Genomic DNA, 18655 nt, shown 5'->3' with positions numbered 1-18655 from the left:
ATTAGCTAAAGTGGTGCTTCAGGTTAAGAACAGTTTCAGGTTAAGAACGGACCTCTGGAACAAATTAAATACTTAACCCGAGGTACCACTGTGTTTGTATATGTGCTGCTTATTTTAGGGAGCCTAGCATATTTTATATTGCTTTATTTATATTTTATACTGCTTTATGCATGTATTTTATATGGCTATTTATTTTATATGGCTTTTATATAAAGCAATGTTTTGTGGGACACACCTTTTCTGCTGCATTTATACCGTTCTGTTCCATTTGGAATGTTCTTGTTTCGCAAATAATTGTAGCGGTTTTTACAACTGTGCATTGTAGTCTGCCCTTGGACCTTATGGTGAAGAGTAGTCCAACAAGCTCTGTGGACTTAAGGTTGAAGAACACTGTTCTAGATCATATTGCTTCCTTGCCTTCTTGCTTGAACATCGCCTTCCTACCAGACCTCTCACATCTCTGCATATTCTCAGAGTTAAAATCATGCCGACAAAGTGAGGTTTGCAAAAAAAAAAAAAAAAAAGCTTTATTGATTCTTAAGCAAAAGTGCCATCATTTTATTAGGCGGTCAGAGTAAACCTGATAACAGGTTGAGCAACTGTGAAGCCAGGGAATACGCCATACCAAGGAATTTTGCCCCAGAGCTTAAATGCGAAGTTTCTCCCAGAAGCAGCATAGGGAGGGGTTCATTTTGCTTCAGGCACTTTGTAGGCCTCACTAGAAGAGAAAATTGTGAAGAAGGCAATGTGAGTGTATTTACGTTTCAGTAAGAATCTTCCCAATGCTTCCCACAGCACTGTAGAATTTTATTTAACACGTAACGGCTCAATTTGCAATGACTTTGCTCTCTGCGTGTAATTAATCAATTACTCCTGGTTTTACAACCTGCTGTTTGCTACCAGATGCTATTTTTTCCTGTCTGTAGGGAATAACTGCCTGCCTGCTATCCAGCCTGCTCTCTGGGGGAAGGGTGCATGTCAGGAGCTGCCTTGTCCTCCTGGCCTGGACACTGTCACCTTCCCTGCTCCTAGATTTGATCTGGGATGGAAGGATGCTTCCAGGGAGAGCTGCTCTTTTTAAAAGACAAGAACTTAGAAAACTCCAAGACCCGTAACTTGAAGAGTTGAGTCTGCGTTTGAGTTTTCCATCCTTCCTCTTATTCCTGGTTTCACCCCTTTTGTGTCATGGCCTTTTAGACTGCAAATCTGCAGGCAGGGATTTAATAACCAATTTTTGAAAACTGCTCTGAGTGCCTTTTTAGCTAATGAGCAACTTTCCATGCCCTTACTTCTGCTAAAAGACTGATACTGATACACTGGAAAGATAATACAGTCGTGCCTTGGTTCCCGAACGGCTTAGTTGCCAAACAAATTGGCTCCCAAATGCTGCAAACCCAGAAGTGAGTGTTCTGGTTTGTGAGCATTTTTCAGAAGCCAAACATCCGACACAGCTTCTGCTTAAGTGCAGGATGCTCCTGCAGCCAATCGGAAGCCGTGCCTTGGTTTCTGAAACAGACTCCCGGAACAGTCAAACAGACTCCCGGAACAGATTAAGTTTGAGAACCAAGGTACCAGTGTACCATGCCCACCTTTGAATGAAGAAGAGTTTGGATTTGATATCCCGCTTTATCACTACCCGAAGGAGTCTCAAAGTGGCTCACAATCTCCTTTCCCTTCCTTCCCCACAACAAACACCCTGTGAGGTGAGTGAGGCTGAGAGACTTCAGAGAAGTGTGACTAGCCCAAGGTCACCCAGCAGCTGCATGTGGAGGAGCGGGGAATCGAACCCGGTTCACCAGATTACGAATCTATCGCTCTTAACCACTACACCACACTGGCTCATGAAGGATAGAAGATATGACCACACTTGCAACATGCAAATGGATTGCTTTTAGACATAGAGTATGTATGGATAAATACACTGATATTTGAAATCAATTTTTTCAGAAAGCATAATGACTTCTTAATAGGTATATATACTTGTTAGAATAATTGCAACACTTACATGTCCTCTTTGGTCAAAGACCTTTCTTAGAGCCACTCACTTAGCACAGAATTCCCCCTCCTTCCAGACAGCAATGACCTCAGACAAGCTTCTTGCTGCCTTCCCACTGGGCAGCTTCAGGTCATCAGAGCGATTTCCATTGAAGTTCCCGCAGGAGGCACAGAGCTTTCCTGCCAGGCTTTTACAGACTTGCACCTTCATTTCCCCACGAGGTCCGAGCAGAATTTTTACTTCAGAGGCCAAATGAATAGTTATCCCGTCTTGAGAGAGGCTGACGTGGGCATCTTCAGAGACCTTTGCTGGGAGCGTAATTTTGCGCCCATTGGCCTAAAGTGCAGAAAAGGAGGGAGAAAGGTGTTGGGTTAATGGGTGGAGCAGGGCAGGGAAACCTTTTCAGCCTGAGGGCCACATTCCCTTATGGGGGGGGGGCCACGTGCCAGTAGTGGGTGGGACCAGAGGCAAAAGAGCCGAGGCTCTTTGTATAAAAGGTAAAGGGACCCCTGACCATTAGGTCCAGTCGTGCCCGATTCTGGGGTTGCGGTGCTCATCTCGCTTTACTGGCCGAGGGAGCCGGCGTACAGCTTCCGGGTCATGTGGCCAGCATGACTAAGCCACTTCTGGTGAACCAGAGCAGCACATGGAAACACCATTTACCCTCCCGCCGGAGCAGTACCTATTTATCTACTTGCACTTTGACGTGCTTTCGAACTGCTAGGTTGGCAGGAGCTGGGACCGAGCAACGGGAGCTCACCCCGTCACGGGGATTCGAACCGCCAACCTTCTGATCGGCAAGTCCTAGGCTCTGTGGTTTAATCCACAGCGTAGGCTATAATTATGTTAATTTTTTATATACATATATGTTGGAAGCAGTCCAGAGTAGCTTGGGCAACCCAGTCAGACAGACAGGGTATAAATAATAAAAGGATGATGATTGAATATGATGTCCCTTCTCTATTATCCATCTAGGCAACCAATGTGCATTATTCCTGCTAAAGTGCTATGATAAGAGGTGTGGCCAAGGAAGGGGGAGTGACCCGGGAAGAGTCCCATGGGCCAGATAGAGATGACTGGATGGCCTCAGTTTACCCTCTCCTGCTTTGGTCAATGTGATCTCTGGATGCTGCTCAACTACAATTCCCAGCGTCTCTCACCTTGGCGAGGATGACTAGTTGCTTAAAAAAGCCTGTTGCTCTGTTGGTGAAAGCCTAGCAAGGCTTTGCACTTGGGCAGCACAACATTAAATCTACTCAGGGTAGATCCACTGAAATGAATGAACCTAAGTTAGTCCTGTCCATTGTGTGTGACTAACACTGGACGCAAACCAGGATCCTGCACCGGGAACTTACCCATGCCTCCTTGTTCGGTTTTACAGTGAGAAACAGGCATTTGAAAAATACATGCATCGTTGTCACTGCTGGCAAATCCCAGCCGTTGTGTTTGTCGACAACTGCCACGATCTTGAACCATGAGGGGTCACTGCCATTGCAAAGGGTTGCAACCTCGTAAGCCCCTAGATATAGAATTTTCCCAGAGACACCGTCAAAGGAAGTCACGTGTGCTCCAGGGAGGACGGCACACTCTCCGTTTGGCCTTATACAACCGCGCACACCGTTATGGAGGGCACAGATTTCTCCTTGCTGGCAACTGTTTTCTGCACAAACCAGTTGGCCTGATGGGCGGCAGGTGCATTTTTTCAGGCAGTCTTCTGAGACAATATTCTCTCCAGCCTGTAAGATTTATAGCCCAAGAGAGAGGGAGGGGAGAAAAAAGAATTAAAATTTAAATGCAAATGTTTTAAAATATTATTATTTTTAATTCAACATGTACAAGCCTGAGTACAACCTCTATAAAGCTACAATCTAGTACACCAGTGCTGCATAAATGATAAATTGATAGTAAAATGGATATTAAAATAGGTCACATTTTGTACTTTAATACGTTTACTCATACTATTTTCACATGAACTCTACGCCATGCTAATCAATGGATGTGAAAATGACATAGACCAGAAAGAGACAGATATATCTATCCCTGTTAACAACAGAGACATTCAATGGGGCAGAGAACAGGGAAGAATCTAATCTGGATTCTTCAAAGGGTCCAGATTTATATGTCATAGCATGCTGCATATAACATTATCAGGATCACGCAAAGTCCCAGAAGCCTTTCAGATTTTTCTGGCCCCTTGTCAAAGTCCAAAATGGAAGCAAATAACTTCCCCTCCCCAAATACAGTGGGCAGGTCTGGACTCAGTCCATCCATCCTCTCACTAACTCCTTTGTGCTCAACATGTTTGGAGGTGAAACCCTGTTCTTCAGGGGTCAAATAAAGCTTTGTTATATAGCTGAGGTTATATAGCTCTGTTGGAGCACAGCCTGGACAAGGAATAGAGTGCCCATCTGTCCTCCTTTGCAGTCCTCTGTTTGAAGGCCTGTCTACTGTCCAGTATAAAGAATCATAAAAAGGGAAAACAGGAGTTATTGCCCATCAACAGTTCAGTGCAGATCAATGTGGTGTGCCTAACCCTCTCCCACTCTGGTGCAATGTATTGTATTCCTACTCAAATAATACTAATTATTTCAGATGTTAAGTTTTCTTGTGTCCATCATCTCCAAGGATTTCCACACAGCCAGTTGCTTATTACAGGTTCCACCTCTTGGCTCCTCAACTCCTCAAGGAGGAAAGTGCTTTTCTTATCAAAGGTTTTCTGCTGTGATGTGCAGGCCTTCTTAGTTACCTTTGTTATAACCTCAGGTCTCCCTCACCACCCATCTCTTTCTCCTTCCCAGCTGCTCCTCTCACATCTGCTTCCCTCAGCCTCCTTCCTTGGCCTCTGCAACAGCCAGCTTTCTATTGCTGTCCTCCCTCTCTCCTTTAGTACTCTGCCCCACCAGTTTTGCTGGGCCAGAGGCTGCCTCCCTCTATTCTTATTGTATCTCCTTTGCTCCACAATCTTGGCCTTTATCAGCAACTCTTCCTCCTTTTCGTCTCTCTGTGTTTTGCTGCTGCTGTCAGCCTCACCAGCTGTCCTTTATGAGGCCGAGATGGGTATGAGAAGGTGACAACCACCCTTTGACATGCTGTGCTCCTTCAAGCCTCTCACAAGCATACATATACCGGTACATTCGCCTATGTTACTGTTGTGAAAATTTGAGTTCAGCACAAAGCAATGCATGAGTGGCAATCCGATGGAGGGAAAAGATACTAGCCCTTGCAGACTCACTAAGGGCTCATGTAGACTTCCGCTTGTCACTTGCCTAGATGTTTTCCACTTGTCCTGTGCTTTCCAAGCTGTTTTGCCTTTGCCCCACCTCTTCCCCTTGGAAAACCCTTTCTATAATGCTAAATTGGAGCAATCTCCAGAATACCTAATTGCCATTTGTTCCAATTTAGTGCTAAACCATGGGTTTTCCTGGTGGAAAGCAGCAGGGCAAAGGGAAGTGTGTGTGAGCTCTTAAAGTGGCACACACATACGCACAGACACAACAGTTTCCACAAGTGCTGGACTTACCTTGATGTAGTGCCCCTCATGCACGCAGCCACAGTTCTCTATTGCCACGCACCTGTCACCGTCAAACAGGTAGCCACTGTCACACTGACAACCTTCGAAGCATTTCTTTGAGCATTGGCCCGGAGTGGACAAGCTGGTGCAGGTGGAACCACAGGTCCTTGCACACAACTTGTAGTGGCTGTTGGGTGGGCAAGTGAGAGCTGAGAAGAAGGAGAGAGAGGACATGGGGTTATAGGAGGCAGGAACAGTTCAGGCAGGTATAGCTAACCATTCTTAAATTCTGAAGCATTTCATCCATAAAGGACACCCCTCCACTCACCGTTCCATCTCTGGCTGCTTTACTGTCCCGTATCAGGGCTTACCGTATTTTTAAGGGCAGCAATAAAAGGACATAGGTGCTGCATTGTCAAAATGAGGGCTGGAGAAGCAGGCCAGAGCTTTATTTTCCCCAACCCCGCAGGACAACTTTGACAGGTGAGTGGGACCTCCTACCTGCCCATCATCTGATGTCAGGTGCTTCACAAGTGTCAAAGTTGAAAGAGCTTGCAAAGCGCTTTGCCTAGTATGTCCCAAACACCCAACAATCTGCAAATTGACACGGGACTGGGAAGCACACAGTGCTTCCAGCTGATGGTGGAGCATTTGGAAAGCACTTGCACAAAGCGGTTTGTAAGTCCTGTGCTCAGTGCTTCTCAAATGCCAGGCACAATGTGCAAAGCTTGCAAAGTACTTCCAAAGCTCCTGGAAAACCATGACTCAGTTAGCAGGGCCCCTTTTGGCCAAGCCTCATTCTTACCTGTGCCACACCTGACATCATAGCTGATATCAGGTCTATGTAGGGCAAATGGGTGTAGTTTAACCAAAATGGCTTAATAGGCCAAATGGAGCAGTGTGGAGGGTTTCATTTCTCACCCTGATCTAAATGCCAGACCCTCCAAGTGTCCCTATTTTCCAGGGACAGTCCCAGATTTACAGAAGCCATCCCGGTTTCTGATTTGATCCCAGAATGCCTTGCTTTTCTTTAGGACATCCCTATTTTCATCCCTATTTTCATTGGAGGGAATGGAGCTATGTGACCGCCGAGCCAAGGAGATAAGTAACTATACAACCTTTCAAAGACATCTGAAGGCAGCCCTGTATAAGGAAGTTTTTTAAAAGTTTAATGTTTTATTGTGTTTTTATGTATGTTGGAAGCCACCTTGAGTGGCTGGGGCAACCCATTGAGATGCGTGGGGTATAAATAATAAAATTATTGTTATTATTATTATGGAGCAGGACATTCCTATTTTCACTGGAGAAATGTTGGAGAATATGAAATGCTGATTTAAATGTTGACCATGTTCTCCCACTGTGCTCCTCCCAATGGCATATATCAAAGTGGCTGCCTATTCTGACACAGTGGAGTAGCCAATATGGTGCCCTACAGTTGTTTTTGGACTCCAGTTCCCATCAGCCCAAGTCAACATGGTCAATGGCCAGAGTTGTTGGGAGCTGTAGTCCAGCAGCATATGCAGGGCAACATCTTGTCTAATATAGCAGAATGAATATTTTAAGCATCAGTGTGAGTGGGTGGGATAAAAAAGAAGGTGGTACTTCAGGTTGCTGTGCAAACTTACGGCAGAAGTTGTTTGTTCTCCAGGCTCCAATTGTAACTCCTGCAGCCTGACATACAGTGACGTAGGCCTGGATGCTCCTACAGAGAGTTTCTCTGGCACCATTGGCTGCACACATGTCATACAGACAGTGGTTGAAGAATTCGGTAGGGTCTACCAAGGAGTGACAGCTTCTGAAGGGGCCGGATTTGGCTTGGATCATTCCACAGGAACTCTCGGGTCGGTACGGCGCTGTCTTGGCTGCATCACAGACGGGGCATTTATCTCCACAACCATCAGAGCATCTGACACCATCAATGGGAACCTTCCAAGAGGCCCCAAACTCGATCACATTCTGGGTGCTTTTCCCCGTAGGTAGAGTAAAGTCATCGGTCCTGTCACTATTGAAATTACCGCATAGGCCAGTGACATGTCCCTGGTAGTTACTGGGGACAGACACCAAGATAGACGAATAGGTATCAAAAAGGACTTTGAGACCAAAGTCAGACTGGACAATGATATTATTGCCTTCCTGGTTGGCCCAGAGTTTCCCATCCTTTGTCTTCATGGGCAGCGTGTAGAGCTGTCCATCCACCTGCATTAACCACAGAGAAGGTGACCATGTAAGGGGACAGTTTTAAATTACTATTATTTATTATTAAATGGATTTATCAACCACATTTTTTGGGGGGAAACCTCCTAACACAGTTTTTGAACTAAGGGTGTCTGCAGGCTGCTACTATTTTGCAGGAGGGATTCAAACACATGCCAGAAATTAAAGTTTGCTTAATTGAAGCAGATTAAAGTACGCTTTCTCCCCAGGGCAAGAAATCCACTTTTAAAAAAAATGGACTTTTTTCAGGTAGGAAAGTGATGGGGAAATCTACAGAAATGTGTGGAATGAGCAAATGTTTAACAGGAAGATGTGTAAATGCCCCTCAAGCAAATTAGGATGAATACTCGGTGGCATATGACCTGCCTGAAAACAAATCAGAATGAATGCTCAGTGAAGATCAGACATAGTCTAGCCAGCGCACAAGATTTGTACGAGAAAATCAGGATGGATGCTCAATAAGGAGGTCATCTGAAGGAACACTATATCAACACAATATTGGTGCATCAAGTATCAATATATCAAAGCACAATATCAAAAACCCCTTTTAAATGTTTCCTTCAACAAGACCGTTAAAAGCGAGCATAAAACATACAATAATAATAATCCAGCACTACTCTAATATTTCAGAGCCAGCCCATATAATACCATTACTACAGCCCAAGTCATAATTTGTTAGCTACTAAAGACTACAGTCAAAAGGGAAATCCTTAAGGTCTATTTGAAAGAACTGAGGGATGGAACTTGCCTGTTCTCACTCAGGATCAAATCCCACAGCTATGGTAGAATTGCATGAACCCATGTGCAAAATACATGCAGCCATACCCTCAGGTATAATCAAAAGCATCTTTAAAGTAGAGGTGGGTGAGTCCCTCAAGGCTCTTCTTGCATTGAATTAGGATTTTCCTGAGTTTCCCATGGAAAGAAGAACAGGAAAAACCTGGAAATTGTCCTGAGTTATTCCATAGGCTTGGAATGATTTTCCTCCACACTCCTTTCCTTGTCTCCACTTAGCAGGAGCAACAGCTACAGAATACCGGGGGGAAAGCAGAGAGGTTTTCCTCTCCTTCCCTTCTCATAGAATCATAGAATCATAGAGTTGGAAGAGACTACAAGGGCCATCGAGTCCAACCCCCTGCCAAGCAGGAAACACCATCAGAGCACTCCTGACATATGGTTGTCAAGCCTCTGCTTAAAGACCTCCAAAGAAGGAGACTCCACCACACCCTGCCCACCACAGTTGCTTACAGTGTGATGGGGCAGAAATTTGGATTTTGTTGGCATTTGAATGGCAAACTCCTGAATTTGCACCTCCCAAAAACAATACATGAAGTGAAATGATCAATTCTCCAGATTTTACAATGCAGTTCTCCAACCAATCCATGAGCACAAAAACACATATATTTGGGGAAAATGTTCATAAATGTAATTTACTGGACAGAATAACATATGAAAATGCATTCTGTTAGGGAACATTCCTTGCCAAAATGTGTATATTATTTATTTTATTATTTAAAGAAGTTATAAACCACTTAATATTTTAAAAATCTTTGAGCAATCGAGACTTCGTATCACTAAAATGCTGGTGGATTTCTATGAGGATTTTTTAAATAAAAAAAAATCACATATTGCTGCAGAAATCTGGAGAACTGAACTTGGGGGAAATGAGAAATGGAGAGAAAACAAAATGAGCAGATTAGTCAATATCTACTGATAGGGAATGGGACACGGGTGGCGCTGTGGGTTAAACCACAGAGCCTAGGACTTGCCGATCAGAAGGTCGGCGGTTCAAGTCCCCGTGACGGGGTGAGCTCCCGTTGCTTGGTCCCTGCTCCTGCCAACCTAGCAGTTCGAAAGCACATCAAAGTGCAAGTAGATAAATAGGTACCGCTCCAGCGGGAAGGTAAACAGCGTTTCTGTGTGCTGCTCTGGTTCGCCAGAAGCGGCTTAGTCATGCTGGCCACATGACCCAGAAGCTGTACGCCAGCTCCCTCAGCCAATAAAGCGAGATGAGCGCCTCAACCCCAGAGTCAGTCACGACTGGGCCTAATGGTCAGGGGTCCCCTTACCTTTTTACCGATAGGGAATGGGGGACAATGGGAGACGAAGTTCTCCCCAGGGATCCTGAAACCGTGGGTGAATTTTGTCACCATTTCTACCACAAAGAGACAAAACCTGGAACAGGACTTACCTTGAGCTTCCATTTCATTGCCCTCTCAATGACAGCGGTGTATCCATGAAAAGAGACTATAAGCGTCTTGGTCAGTGACCTGTCATTCTCCACCAACACCGAGAAGTTTGCCAGCTGAGAGTTCTTCCCTTGCAATTTAGCTAAAGTATAAGTGCAGGTTCCTTGGAAGTTGTAGGCCCATCCATCAAAAGTTATGTAGTGGGAGCCCAAAGCCAAACTGCATTTCCCGCACCCTACCGCATGGCAGCCTGGGACACCATCCTTTACCCTACATTCCTCGTGGGGCCCACAGGAGATTTTCTGGCATTTGACAACTCCATTGTTTGCACATTGGCATCGTTCCTGGCAAGAGGAACCAGGGTAGAAAACCTCTCCCTTCTTGTAGTAGTTGCCCTGGTGCTCACAGCCACAACTGCCAACAGGGACACACTGGTCCCCACTCAAGACAAACCCAGGCTTGCAATAGCATCCTTCCTTGCAGGACGTCACACACCCCTCAGGAGCCGAGAGACCACGGCAAGTGGCAGGACAGCCATTCCCGCAGAGCTCGTAGCGAGAGTTCGGTGAGCAGGCAAGGCCTGGAAGAAAGGACAAAAACAGAATGTGGAGAATTTCAAGCTAGCATGTAAGTTATTTGGGCAGACACCTGGTTCTTTGGACACCTGGAGTTGAATAGGTCTGTTGTGCTCTGTTGCAGATTCTGTCTACAGAGTGACATCTGCTGATTAGAGCAGATCCTAGTCTGACTAAAAATCAGCTTTCTCATATGGCAAGCAAAGCGACTTCGTGCATTTAATTTGTGCACGTTCAGCTTTATACTCTTGGCAAATAAGAATAAGTAAATGAAAAGGGGGAGGAAAGGGGCCTGGGGTTCCAGGAAGAATGACTTTGGCAATTCCACACACCATCATTAATTCATTAATTCATTAATTCATTAATTCATTAATTCATTAATTCATTAATTCATTAATTCATTAATTCATTAATTCATTTATACCCTGCCCATCCAATTGTGTTTTGATTATAAGCAATTTGACTTTTGGTGCGATCCCCAGAATGTAACCCATGCATAAGTTGTGGGCTTACTGTATTTCCTATGTTACTGGAGTAGTTGAACAACATGGATGTCTGTCTGTGCAAATACTACTATCACTACTACTATTACTACCTGGCTTTATCCTGCAACACCTAAAACAGCTGAACAATACCAAGCACAGATATTACAGATGTAACACCATTCATAGTGTCTGGATGGATCAGACTAAGATCGATAGTGCTGCCCAGCTGTTCGCTGGGACCAAGACTAAAAATTGGACAGATGTGAACCAGGGACATGAATGATCAGGGTTTAAATGAAATTGGTGTGGAGATCAGTAAATTCAAAACACTTGAAATCTAATGTCAGATTTCTTATATGTCCTTTTTAACAGAGTGGATCTTTCAGGTGGATCTGAATTCTTAAGTGGTCTGTACATGCCAGGACATAAATGTTGGCTGACAAAACCAGAGGATCAAATAAATTAAAAAATATTCCAAGTAGTCTTTGAAATCTATACACTAAGTTGTACTCAAAGTTTCCCCACTGAAATGAATGGACCTGAGGTAGAATTTCCGATATTTATAGTTAGTCTGCTCTGAGCATGACTCAACTTAGTACTGAAATAAAAACATTTGGAGAGAGGAGAAATTTTACTTCCAAACCTCAAATTTTACACTTGTCAAGGTTTCGTGCAATTTGTTTTCAGCTCATGCACCTTTACATTTGGCACACAACTCCCTACAGCAAAACATGGTAAGGGTAAAAAGTACTCGGTTTAATCCCTAGTATATCCAGATACAACTAGGAAAGGGCCCCTGTCTGAGATGCTAGAGAATGCTCTGACTTGGCGTTAGGTTGCTCCTCATATTCCTATGCTAAAGCAGCACCAGGAAGTGATACTTACTGCAGAAATTGTTAGATCTCCATGGTTCAATCACAGCTCCTAGGTCCTGACACGCTGCCACATAAACACTGATGGCATCACACAGAATGCTGTGCCGGCCACGATACTGGCAGACGTCAAAGATGCAATCAGTGAAGTAGGGTGTTGGGTCGATGAGCTGATGGCATTGCCTGAATGGTCCGTCCTTTTTGATGAGGACCCCACAGAATCGGTCACCCTTATAGGGGAATTTCTGTGCCTCTTCACATGGTGGGCAATTCTCTGTGCAACCTGGTGTACAACCAGGGACCTCCGCCACCTTCCAGCTCTCTGCAAATTGGGATATGCTAGACGTTTGTCTCCCATCCTTCATGATGAAGTCATCATTGGGGTTCAAATTGTTGTTGCCACAGAGGCCACCAACAGCATTGGCGTATGCACTGGGTACAGTGACTCTGGCGTAGCTGTTCCAGTCGAAGGTGACAATCAGGTCAAAATCAGTCTTGATGAAGCCATGAACACCACTGATATAAGCCTTTATCTTGTCGCCTTGGTAGAAAGGCAGGTTCACAAAAATGCCATTAACCTGGAATGTGGTGCAAAGGAACCATCACCACTGCTATAGTATGTATTCAACATTGGTGAACACCAGTCATCCAAATAAGTAGACACAGTGGCATAGCGTGGGTTGTCAGCACCCGGGGCAAGGCAAGTAATTTGCGCCCCCTAACCCGGGGCAAGGCAAGTAATTTGCGCCCCCTAACCCCTAACCTGCCGCCGCTGCCAGCTTCTTCTTGCTGCTGCCTGGTCTGGTCTGGTGTGGTTCTCTCCCGCACTCAGCGCTGCGCTAGGCGGCTGCTGCACTGTTCCTCCCCCAGATAGTCCCTCGCTCTCTCTCCGCACCGCACACCTGGCACCCACCCCCTCCACAGTGGGCGACGACCCAGCGGCTCGAATCGGATTTGCACAGCCAGCACTGCAGTGAGAGAGAGTGAGCCAGGTAGGGGCAGAGAGCTGCGAGTGCGAGCATGCCCCCCCAGATGTTGTGCCCGGTGCGGCCGGCCCCCCCTGCACCCTCCACGCTACGCCACTGAGTAGACACAGTTAAATTAATGAGCATGACTGAATTATATCCATTAATTTCAATGGGTATATTTTGAGTAAAACCATCACCACTGTCAAAATGAAAGAGGTACTTCAATGAGTGTTTACATAAGAAAATTGTATTTTGCTGTGGCAGCACCTGCACTTTGAAACCTCCCGCCCCTTGACATCAGGTAGGTAACTTTACTGTATCCTTTTTGGTGCTGGTTTAAAACAATTTGGCTTAGGCAAGCTTAGTAAGATGCATAGATGCCAACTTGCTGTAAATTCACTTAAGTATGATTAATTTTAAGCATTTTTAAAACAGTGTTAATCACTTGTAGCTAACTGTTCCAATATTTCATGTAAACCACCCAGAGGTTTCATTACAATCAGGTGGTGTGTAACTTCTGTGAAATAAATGAAATGTTTACAACATTGGCAAGCCCCGCACTCCACCCTCAGAGCCACAGGCACCATTTAAAAGGATCCTGTGATGACCCAAGGAACCAAAACATGCATCCAACTATTGCCCATGTCAGTACCTGGATTCTTTGTGGATACTCCTGGCTCAACATGATGGTTGCATTGTAGACTTTCAGAGTCACCACCTTGGTGTAGGAAACATCTGTGTTGCTGCTCCGGTGGTTGTTCTCCACAGTGACAGTGAAAGGCTTGAGAGTCGGGTCCTTAGAGGAGAGCCCAGCCAGCTGGTAGATACAGGTGCCCATGAAGTCAAATTTCTTCCCATCAAAGGTGGTATAGTGAGGGTCCCCAGTTGCTATGCATGTAGCAGAAACACTGGAGTGACAGCCCCGGACACCGTTGACCACAGTGCACTGCTCACTGGCTTTGCAGCCAGCTGGTTTGCACACCACAATGCCCAGGGTGGGATCACATGTGCAGCGGGAACCACAGGTCTCATCAGCCCAGAATTCTTCTCCGGGTTTGTAGTAGAGCCCATTGTAGGTGCAGCCACAGCTCCCGACAGGCACACACTTGTCGACGCTGAGGACGTAGCCATCGTTGCACTGGCAGGTTTCCACACACGGCTGTTTGCAGGCAGAGGGAGCCTTGCGGTCAGCGCAGCTGGCGGGGCAGGCATTGCCACAGAACTCATAGTGGCTATTCTGAGGGCACGGCAAGGCTGTAAGGAGGAGAAGAACAGCAGGTGTCTAACTACTGATAGAATGTGCTAAAGATTAAGTTAGCAAGAGCTGATGTAATTCATGTTAGACGTACAGGTACTTTGGAAATTTATGGATGAAACAAAGCTGCTCTTTGGTGTGGTAGAGGGTACCAGCATAAAATAAGATTCAGTTGTCAGCTTCTGTATATATACATGTTAAACAGAATGGGGAACAAGATGGAACCCTGTGGGACACCACAGGCAACTCCCATGGTGCTGAACAGAAGGCTCCCATGACTACTTTCTTGAAATGGCCCCAGAGATAGGAGCAGAAACACTGAAGTACAGTGCTACTAAACCTCCCCCTCCATGTTATGGTGCAGAAGGATCCCATGGTCAACAGTATGGAAAGCCACTGAGATATCAAAATCAAGGAGAATGAGCAGGATTGCACTCCCTGCATTCAGTGCCATGACCTGGCCTGAAGCCAAACCTGAATGGTTCCAAGTAATCAGCTTCCTCCAACATGCATGAAGCTAGACTGCTGCCACCTCCCCAAGCACCTTGCCCAGAAAAGAGATATTTGCTACTGACTGATAGACATTGTAGAACTTCCGGTACCTCGCCCTTCTCCAGTGTAGCATTAATCACTCCTTGGACCCACCTGGTCAATCCCTTATGGCTTGTTTGAAGAAGCCAAGATGGGCAAGAGCGAAGGAGGCAGGTGGCCGGCTGTGCTTCTTCAAACAGCATGTCCATATCCACAGGCTGCAATAATCTATAAGCCTTACTGAGAGGACTAAGCTATTGTGTTTCTGTATAGAGGAAGAGCACTCACCACAGCCAGAGGTCGTCCTCCAATCGTATATGGTTGCCCCTGATTTCCTACAGGTTTTAGCATAGGCCTCCAAGGCCTGGCAAAGCATTTTCTTGGTCCCTCCGTTGAGACACACATCATAAATACAACTATCAAAGAAGTCATCTGGATTCACTTTGGCATGGCATTCTCTGAAGGGGCCCCCCGAGGTTTTGCTGATCAGCCCACAGTACTCTTCCTTTCCATACTGCTCCCTCTTGCTCTCATCACATGTTGGGCAATTCCCTTGGCAGTGATCCCAACAAAAGGGGTCCCCGTCTTTGACTTTCCAGCTGCTGGCCCAGCTTTCGATGGAGGAAGCCTTTGTGCCATTGGGGTAAGCCATGTCATCTGCAGGGTTTTGATTGAAGTTTCCACACAGTCCGCAAATGGCCCCATAGTAACTACTGGGGATTGTGATCAGCAGATACCAGTTATAGTCATATGATACTTGGAGGCCAAAATCTGTTTGCAGGATAGCATAGGAACCACTCTGGTACAGCTTGATCTTACCATCTTCAAGGGTCAGTGGTAGGCTGGTAACAATGTCATTTAACTAGAGGCAGAATGGCAAGACAGAACACACACAGGAATTATTGGAGGCTTTTTAGAAACCGTGCCATACAATCCCACAAAGCTTTAGGTTGCAGTTCCAACTGCACATACCTGGGACTAAGCCCCATTGAATTCAATATGACTCATATCTGAGTAGATTTGGTTAGAATTGTGTTGTTTGATGTTAAAGTTGTCATTGGGACCAGTAGCAGTATATGCAGTAGCAGCGCTTACCTGACCTCCCATTGCCAGCATCACTGCGGCTTATCAGGAAAGGGAGGGTCAAGGGGTTAGTGAGGCTGCAGAAAGGCAAACACACCAATGGTGCCAATCCAGTGCTCCTGCTGGTGCATTTTCATTGCACTGAGCTTGCTGTGGTCTCAGCCCTCCCATAAAGCCACAGTGACACGAGTGACAGGAGATTCGGTCAGTGATGCTGCCCCATCCTACTGACCAATACTGGATTTAGTCTTGAACAGAACAGCCTATTTTCAGAAAAGTTTTGACAACCCCTTTGGGTTCTTCTTCTTCTTCTGAGATGTCATCTTCTAAGATGACACTCTTCTAGACTATATCTGTAAAAGGTTGGAGTGGGATATTTAACATCAAGGTTGGCTGTTTGTAGGTTGTATTCCTAAAAGAGAGACAGACAGATAGACAAAGACACACAGACAACAGATAAACAGAGAAAGAGAAAAGTTCCCTGTATGGGTGGAATTACCCTTCATAATGTAAATCAGGGAACTCTGCCAAATCCAGCCTGGATGTTTTTCTTATTTAATTGGCTACATTTGTACTTGCTGGTGGTTGACATCATCCTGATTCATGTTTGCTGAGCTGAGTCACAGCCACCTTCTCATTCATTGACGCCTTTGTTAGCGATGGCTCATTTCATCCCAAGAGACCATGACTTATTTACATGATCAGACAACATTACTCACAACAAGGCCTTGTTTAAACATAGGCTGGGAAATCTGCAAGCATGAGGAACCTGTAGGCCACCCAGATGTTCTTGGACTACAGCTCCCATCAGCCCCAGACAGCATGGCCAATAGTCAAGGAGGATGGGAGTTGTAGTCCAGCAATACTTGGAGGGACACAGGTTGCCTATCCCTGACCTAACCTATTGATTGCAGGTGACTCACAAGGAACTGAGACCTTTGCCAACTACCACTATCCATTGTTCTGCTTTGCATGACCAATTATCTATTTTTGGTAGCTTAAACTGTTCAATGGTCCTTGGGAACATTACTTGGCAAGCCAGACAAGTCAAGTGAACACTTCTGGTTTAGTAGTGCGTTCACATAAGGGCGCCCATAACCAAGCCAACTCCAAAAGTACTAACAGCTGCTCATAATCCAGCTTGAACCCATGAGCTCAAGACAAGGATTCAAATTGTGTGTGTATTTGTGCACCATCCAGTTTTCACTTTGCAGCATTTATAGCATCATTATTCAGTGTAATGCAAAGTTGTGTGTTGGCGATTACCACATTTTTCTGAACTGTATAGTTATCTGAATTCTTGACACTGGCCTGCAATCATTGGCTTCTATTCCCCCTCCTTATTGTTTTTGTTCTACGTTAGTCCAATATTAAGGGACGCGGGTGCCGCTGTGGGTTAAGCTACAGAGCCTAGGGCTTGCCGATCAGAAGGTCAGTGGTTCGAATCCCCGTGATGGGGTGAGCTCCTGTTGCTTGCTCCCTGCTCCTGCCAACCTAGCAGTTCAAAAGCACGTCAGTGCAAGTATATAAATAGGTACTGCTCCGGTGGGAAGGTAAACGGTGTTTCGGTGTGCTGCTCTGGTTCACCAGAATCGGCTTAGTCATGTACACTGGCTCCCTCGGCCAATAAAGCGAGATGAGCGCTGCAACCCCAGAGTCGTCCGCAACTGGACCTAATGTTCAGGGGTCCCTTTACCTTTACCTTTTAGCCCAATATTGGGCTTTCAAAGTGCTGTATATCGGAATGAATTCCATTACACTCAGTGGGGTCATTCCCCCCTGACTATTTAACATACCCGGATTTTTCCAGTTTCCAGTTTGTGGATGGAGATCTTGTACCCATAGACATAGATGTTGGTCAGACGCACATAGGACACAGCCTGGTTGCCCCTGTTGTCATTCTTCTCATCAATAGTGAAAGGCACCAGCGTAGCATCGTTCCCACAGTACTTGGCAATAGTGTAAGAGCAGGTGCCCATGAAATCAAACTTCAAGGTGTCAAAGGTGTGATAATGTGGGTCCCCCCAGCCCCAGCAGCTTCCTGAGAAGTCTGGGATACATTTGGCTCGGCCGTTCTCAATCCTGCATGTTTCCTTTTCTCGGCACTTCAGGGATTTACATGGATCTGAAAAGGAAGGAGGAAATATGAGAAAGTGATAAATGCTATTTAGGGATGGCAACTATCAGTGGAGAGGTGGAGCTGAGTTTTAGGCATGGCGAAAGACAACAGGACATCTTCTTGCCAGTATATCTGTGCCATGAACAAGGTTCAGGGCTGAGGTAAATTGTAGTTCAACAACATCTGGAGGGTCACAGGTTGCCCATCACTCTCTTGAATGAATCTTTCCTTACCCTTATTTACACATATCATGACGCCATCTATGGTTTCACATTTCTCGTTTGCTGCACAGCTATGGGCTTCGCAGATAACTCCCTGGCCTGGGATGCAACGGCAGCTCTCCTGGCATACATTTTGCAGAACCTTTTCGTTGGGCTGATGGGAAATTTGGAAAAAAATAAAATGAAGTAGTGATAGAATATGGGCAGAATCAGATATACGATAGAGATGTAGTTGCGTACTGCTAATAGCATCCACTAGGGCTGTGCAAAGACCACCCACAGAAAGGGAAGAACTGCCCTGTGCGTCCCATGGGCCAACCAGGTGTCCTCTGGTGTCAGGGACTGGAATGAAGAGGCAGAGGAGTGGTGGAGATCGCCTCCCCCATCTCCTGTAGCTGACAGGGGAGAGAGAGAGACAGTATTGAATTACAGCCAAGCTACGAGGGAGATAACAAAGCAAAGACTGGTGAGCAGCCAAGCTTATATGGAGTAAGGAGACGTAAGGGGGGAGATAGAGCAGCCAGCGGACACTTCAATAGACAGCATAGAGGACCCTCCATCCCCTAAAATGCGACGGTCGTTAAGGGTACAAGAGCAATGTACACAGAGATCTTTGGCAACTGGAGGCTTCCGTAG

At 45.7% G+C, this 18655-nt stretch overlaps 1 protein-coding gene across 1 annotated transcript in view; it reads right to left on the bottom strand.

Annotated features, from left to right (window-relative positions):
• Positions 1-507: 507 nt before the first annotated feature.
• The window catches only part of LOC310850022 (IgGFc-binding protein-like), a 39199-nt gene continuing 21051 nt past the window's right edge, over positions 508-18655 (bottom strand). The window contains exons 9-19 of the mRNA XM_083751025.1: positions 18032-18173; positions 17476-17804; positions 14885-15458; positions 13463-14064; positions 11856-12420; positions 9913-10490; positions 7133-7703; positions 5517-5716; positions 3352-3732; positions 2006-2332; positions 508-718 (exon numbers count right to left, since the gene is read on the bottom strand). Coding sequence (XP_083607151.1) covers positions 2042-2332; positions 3352-3732; positions 5517-5716; positions 7133-7703; positions 9913-10490; positions 11856-12420; positions 13463-14064; positions 14885-15458; positions 17476-17804; positions 18032-18173 — 4233 coding nt within the window. The 3' untranslated portion in view covers positions 508-718; positions 2006-2041. The remainder of the gene's footprint in view (positions 719-2005; positions 2333-3351; positions 3733-5516; positions 5717-7132; positions 7704-9912; positions 10491-11855; positions 12421-13462; positions 14065-14884; positions 15459-17475; positions 17805-18031; positions 18174-18655) is intronic.

The sequence above is a fragment of the Podarcis gaigeae genome, assembly GCF_964106915.1.
Source record: "Podarcis gaigeae genome assembly, chromosome: 8".
NCBI classification, from domain to species: Eukaryota; Metazoa; Chordata; class Lepidosauria; order Squamata; family Lacertidae; genus Podarcis; species Podarcis gaigeae.
This window is presented reverse-complemented; position numbering and strand designations above follow the sequence as displayed.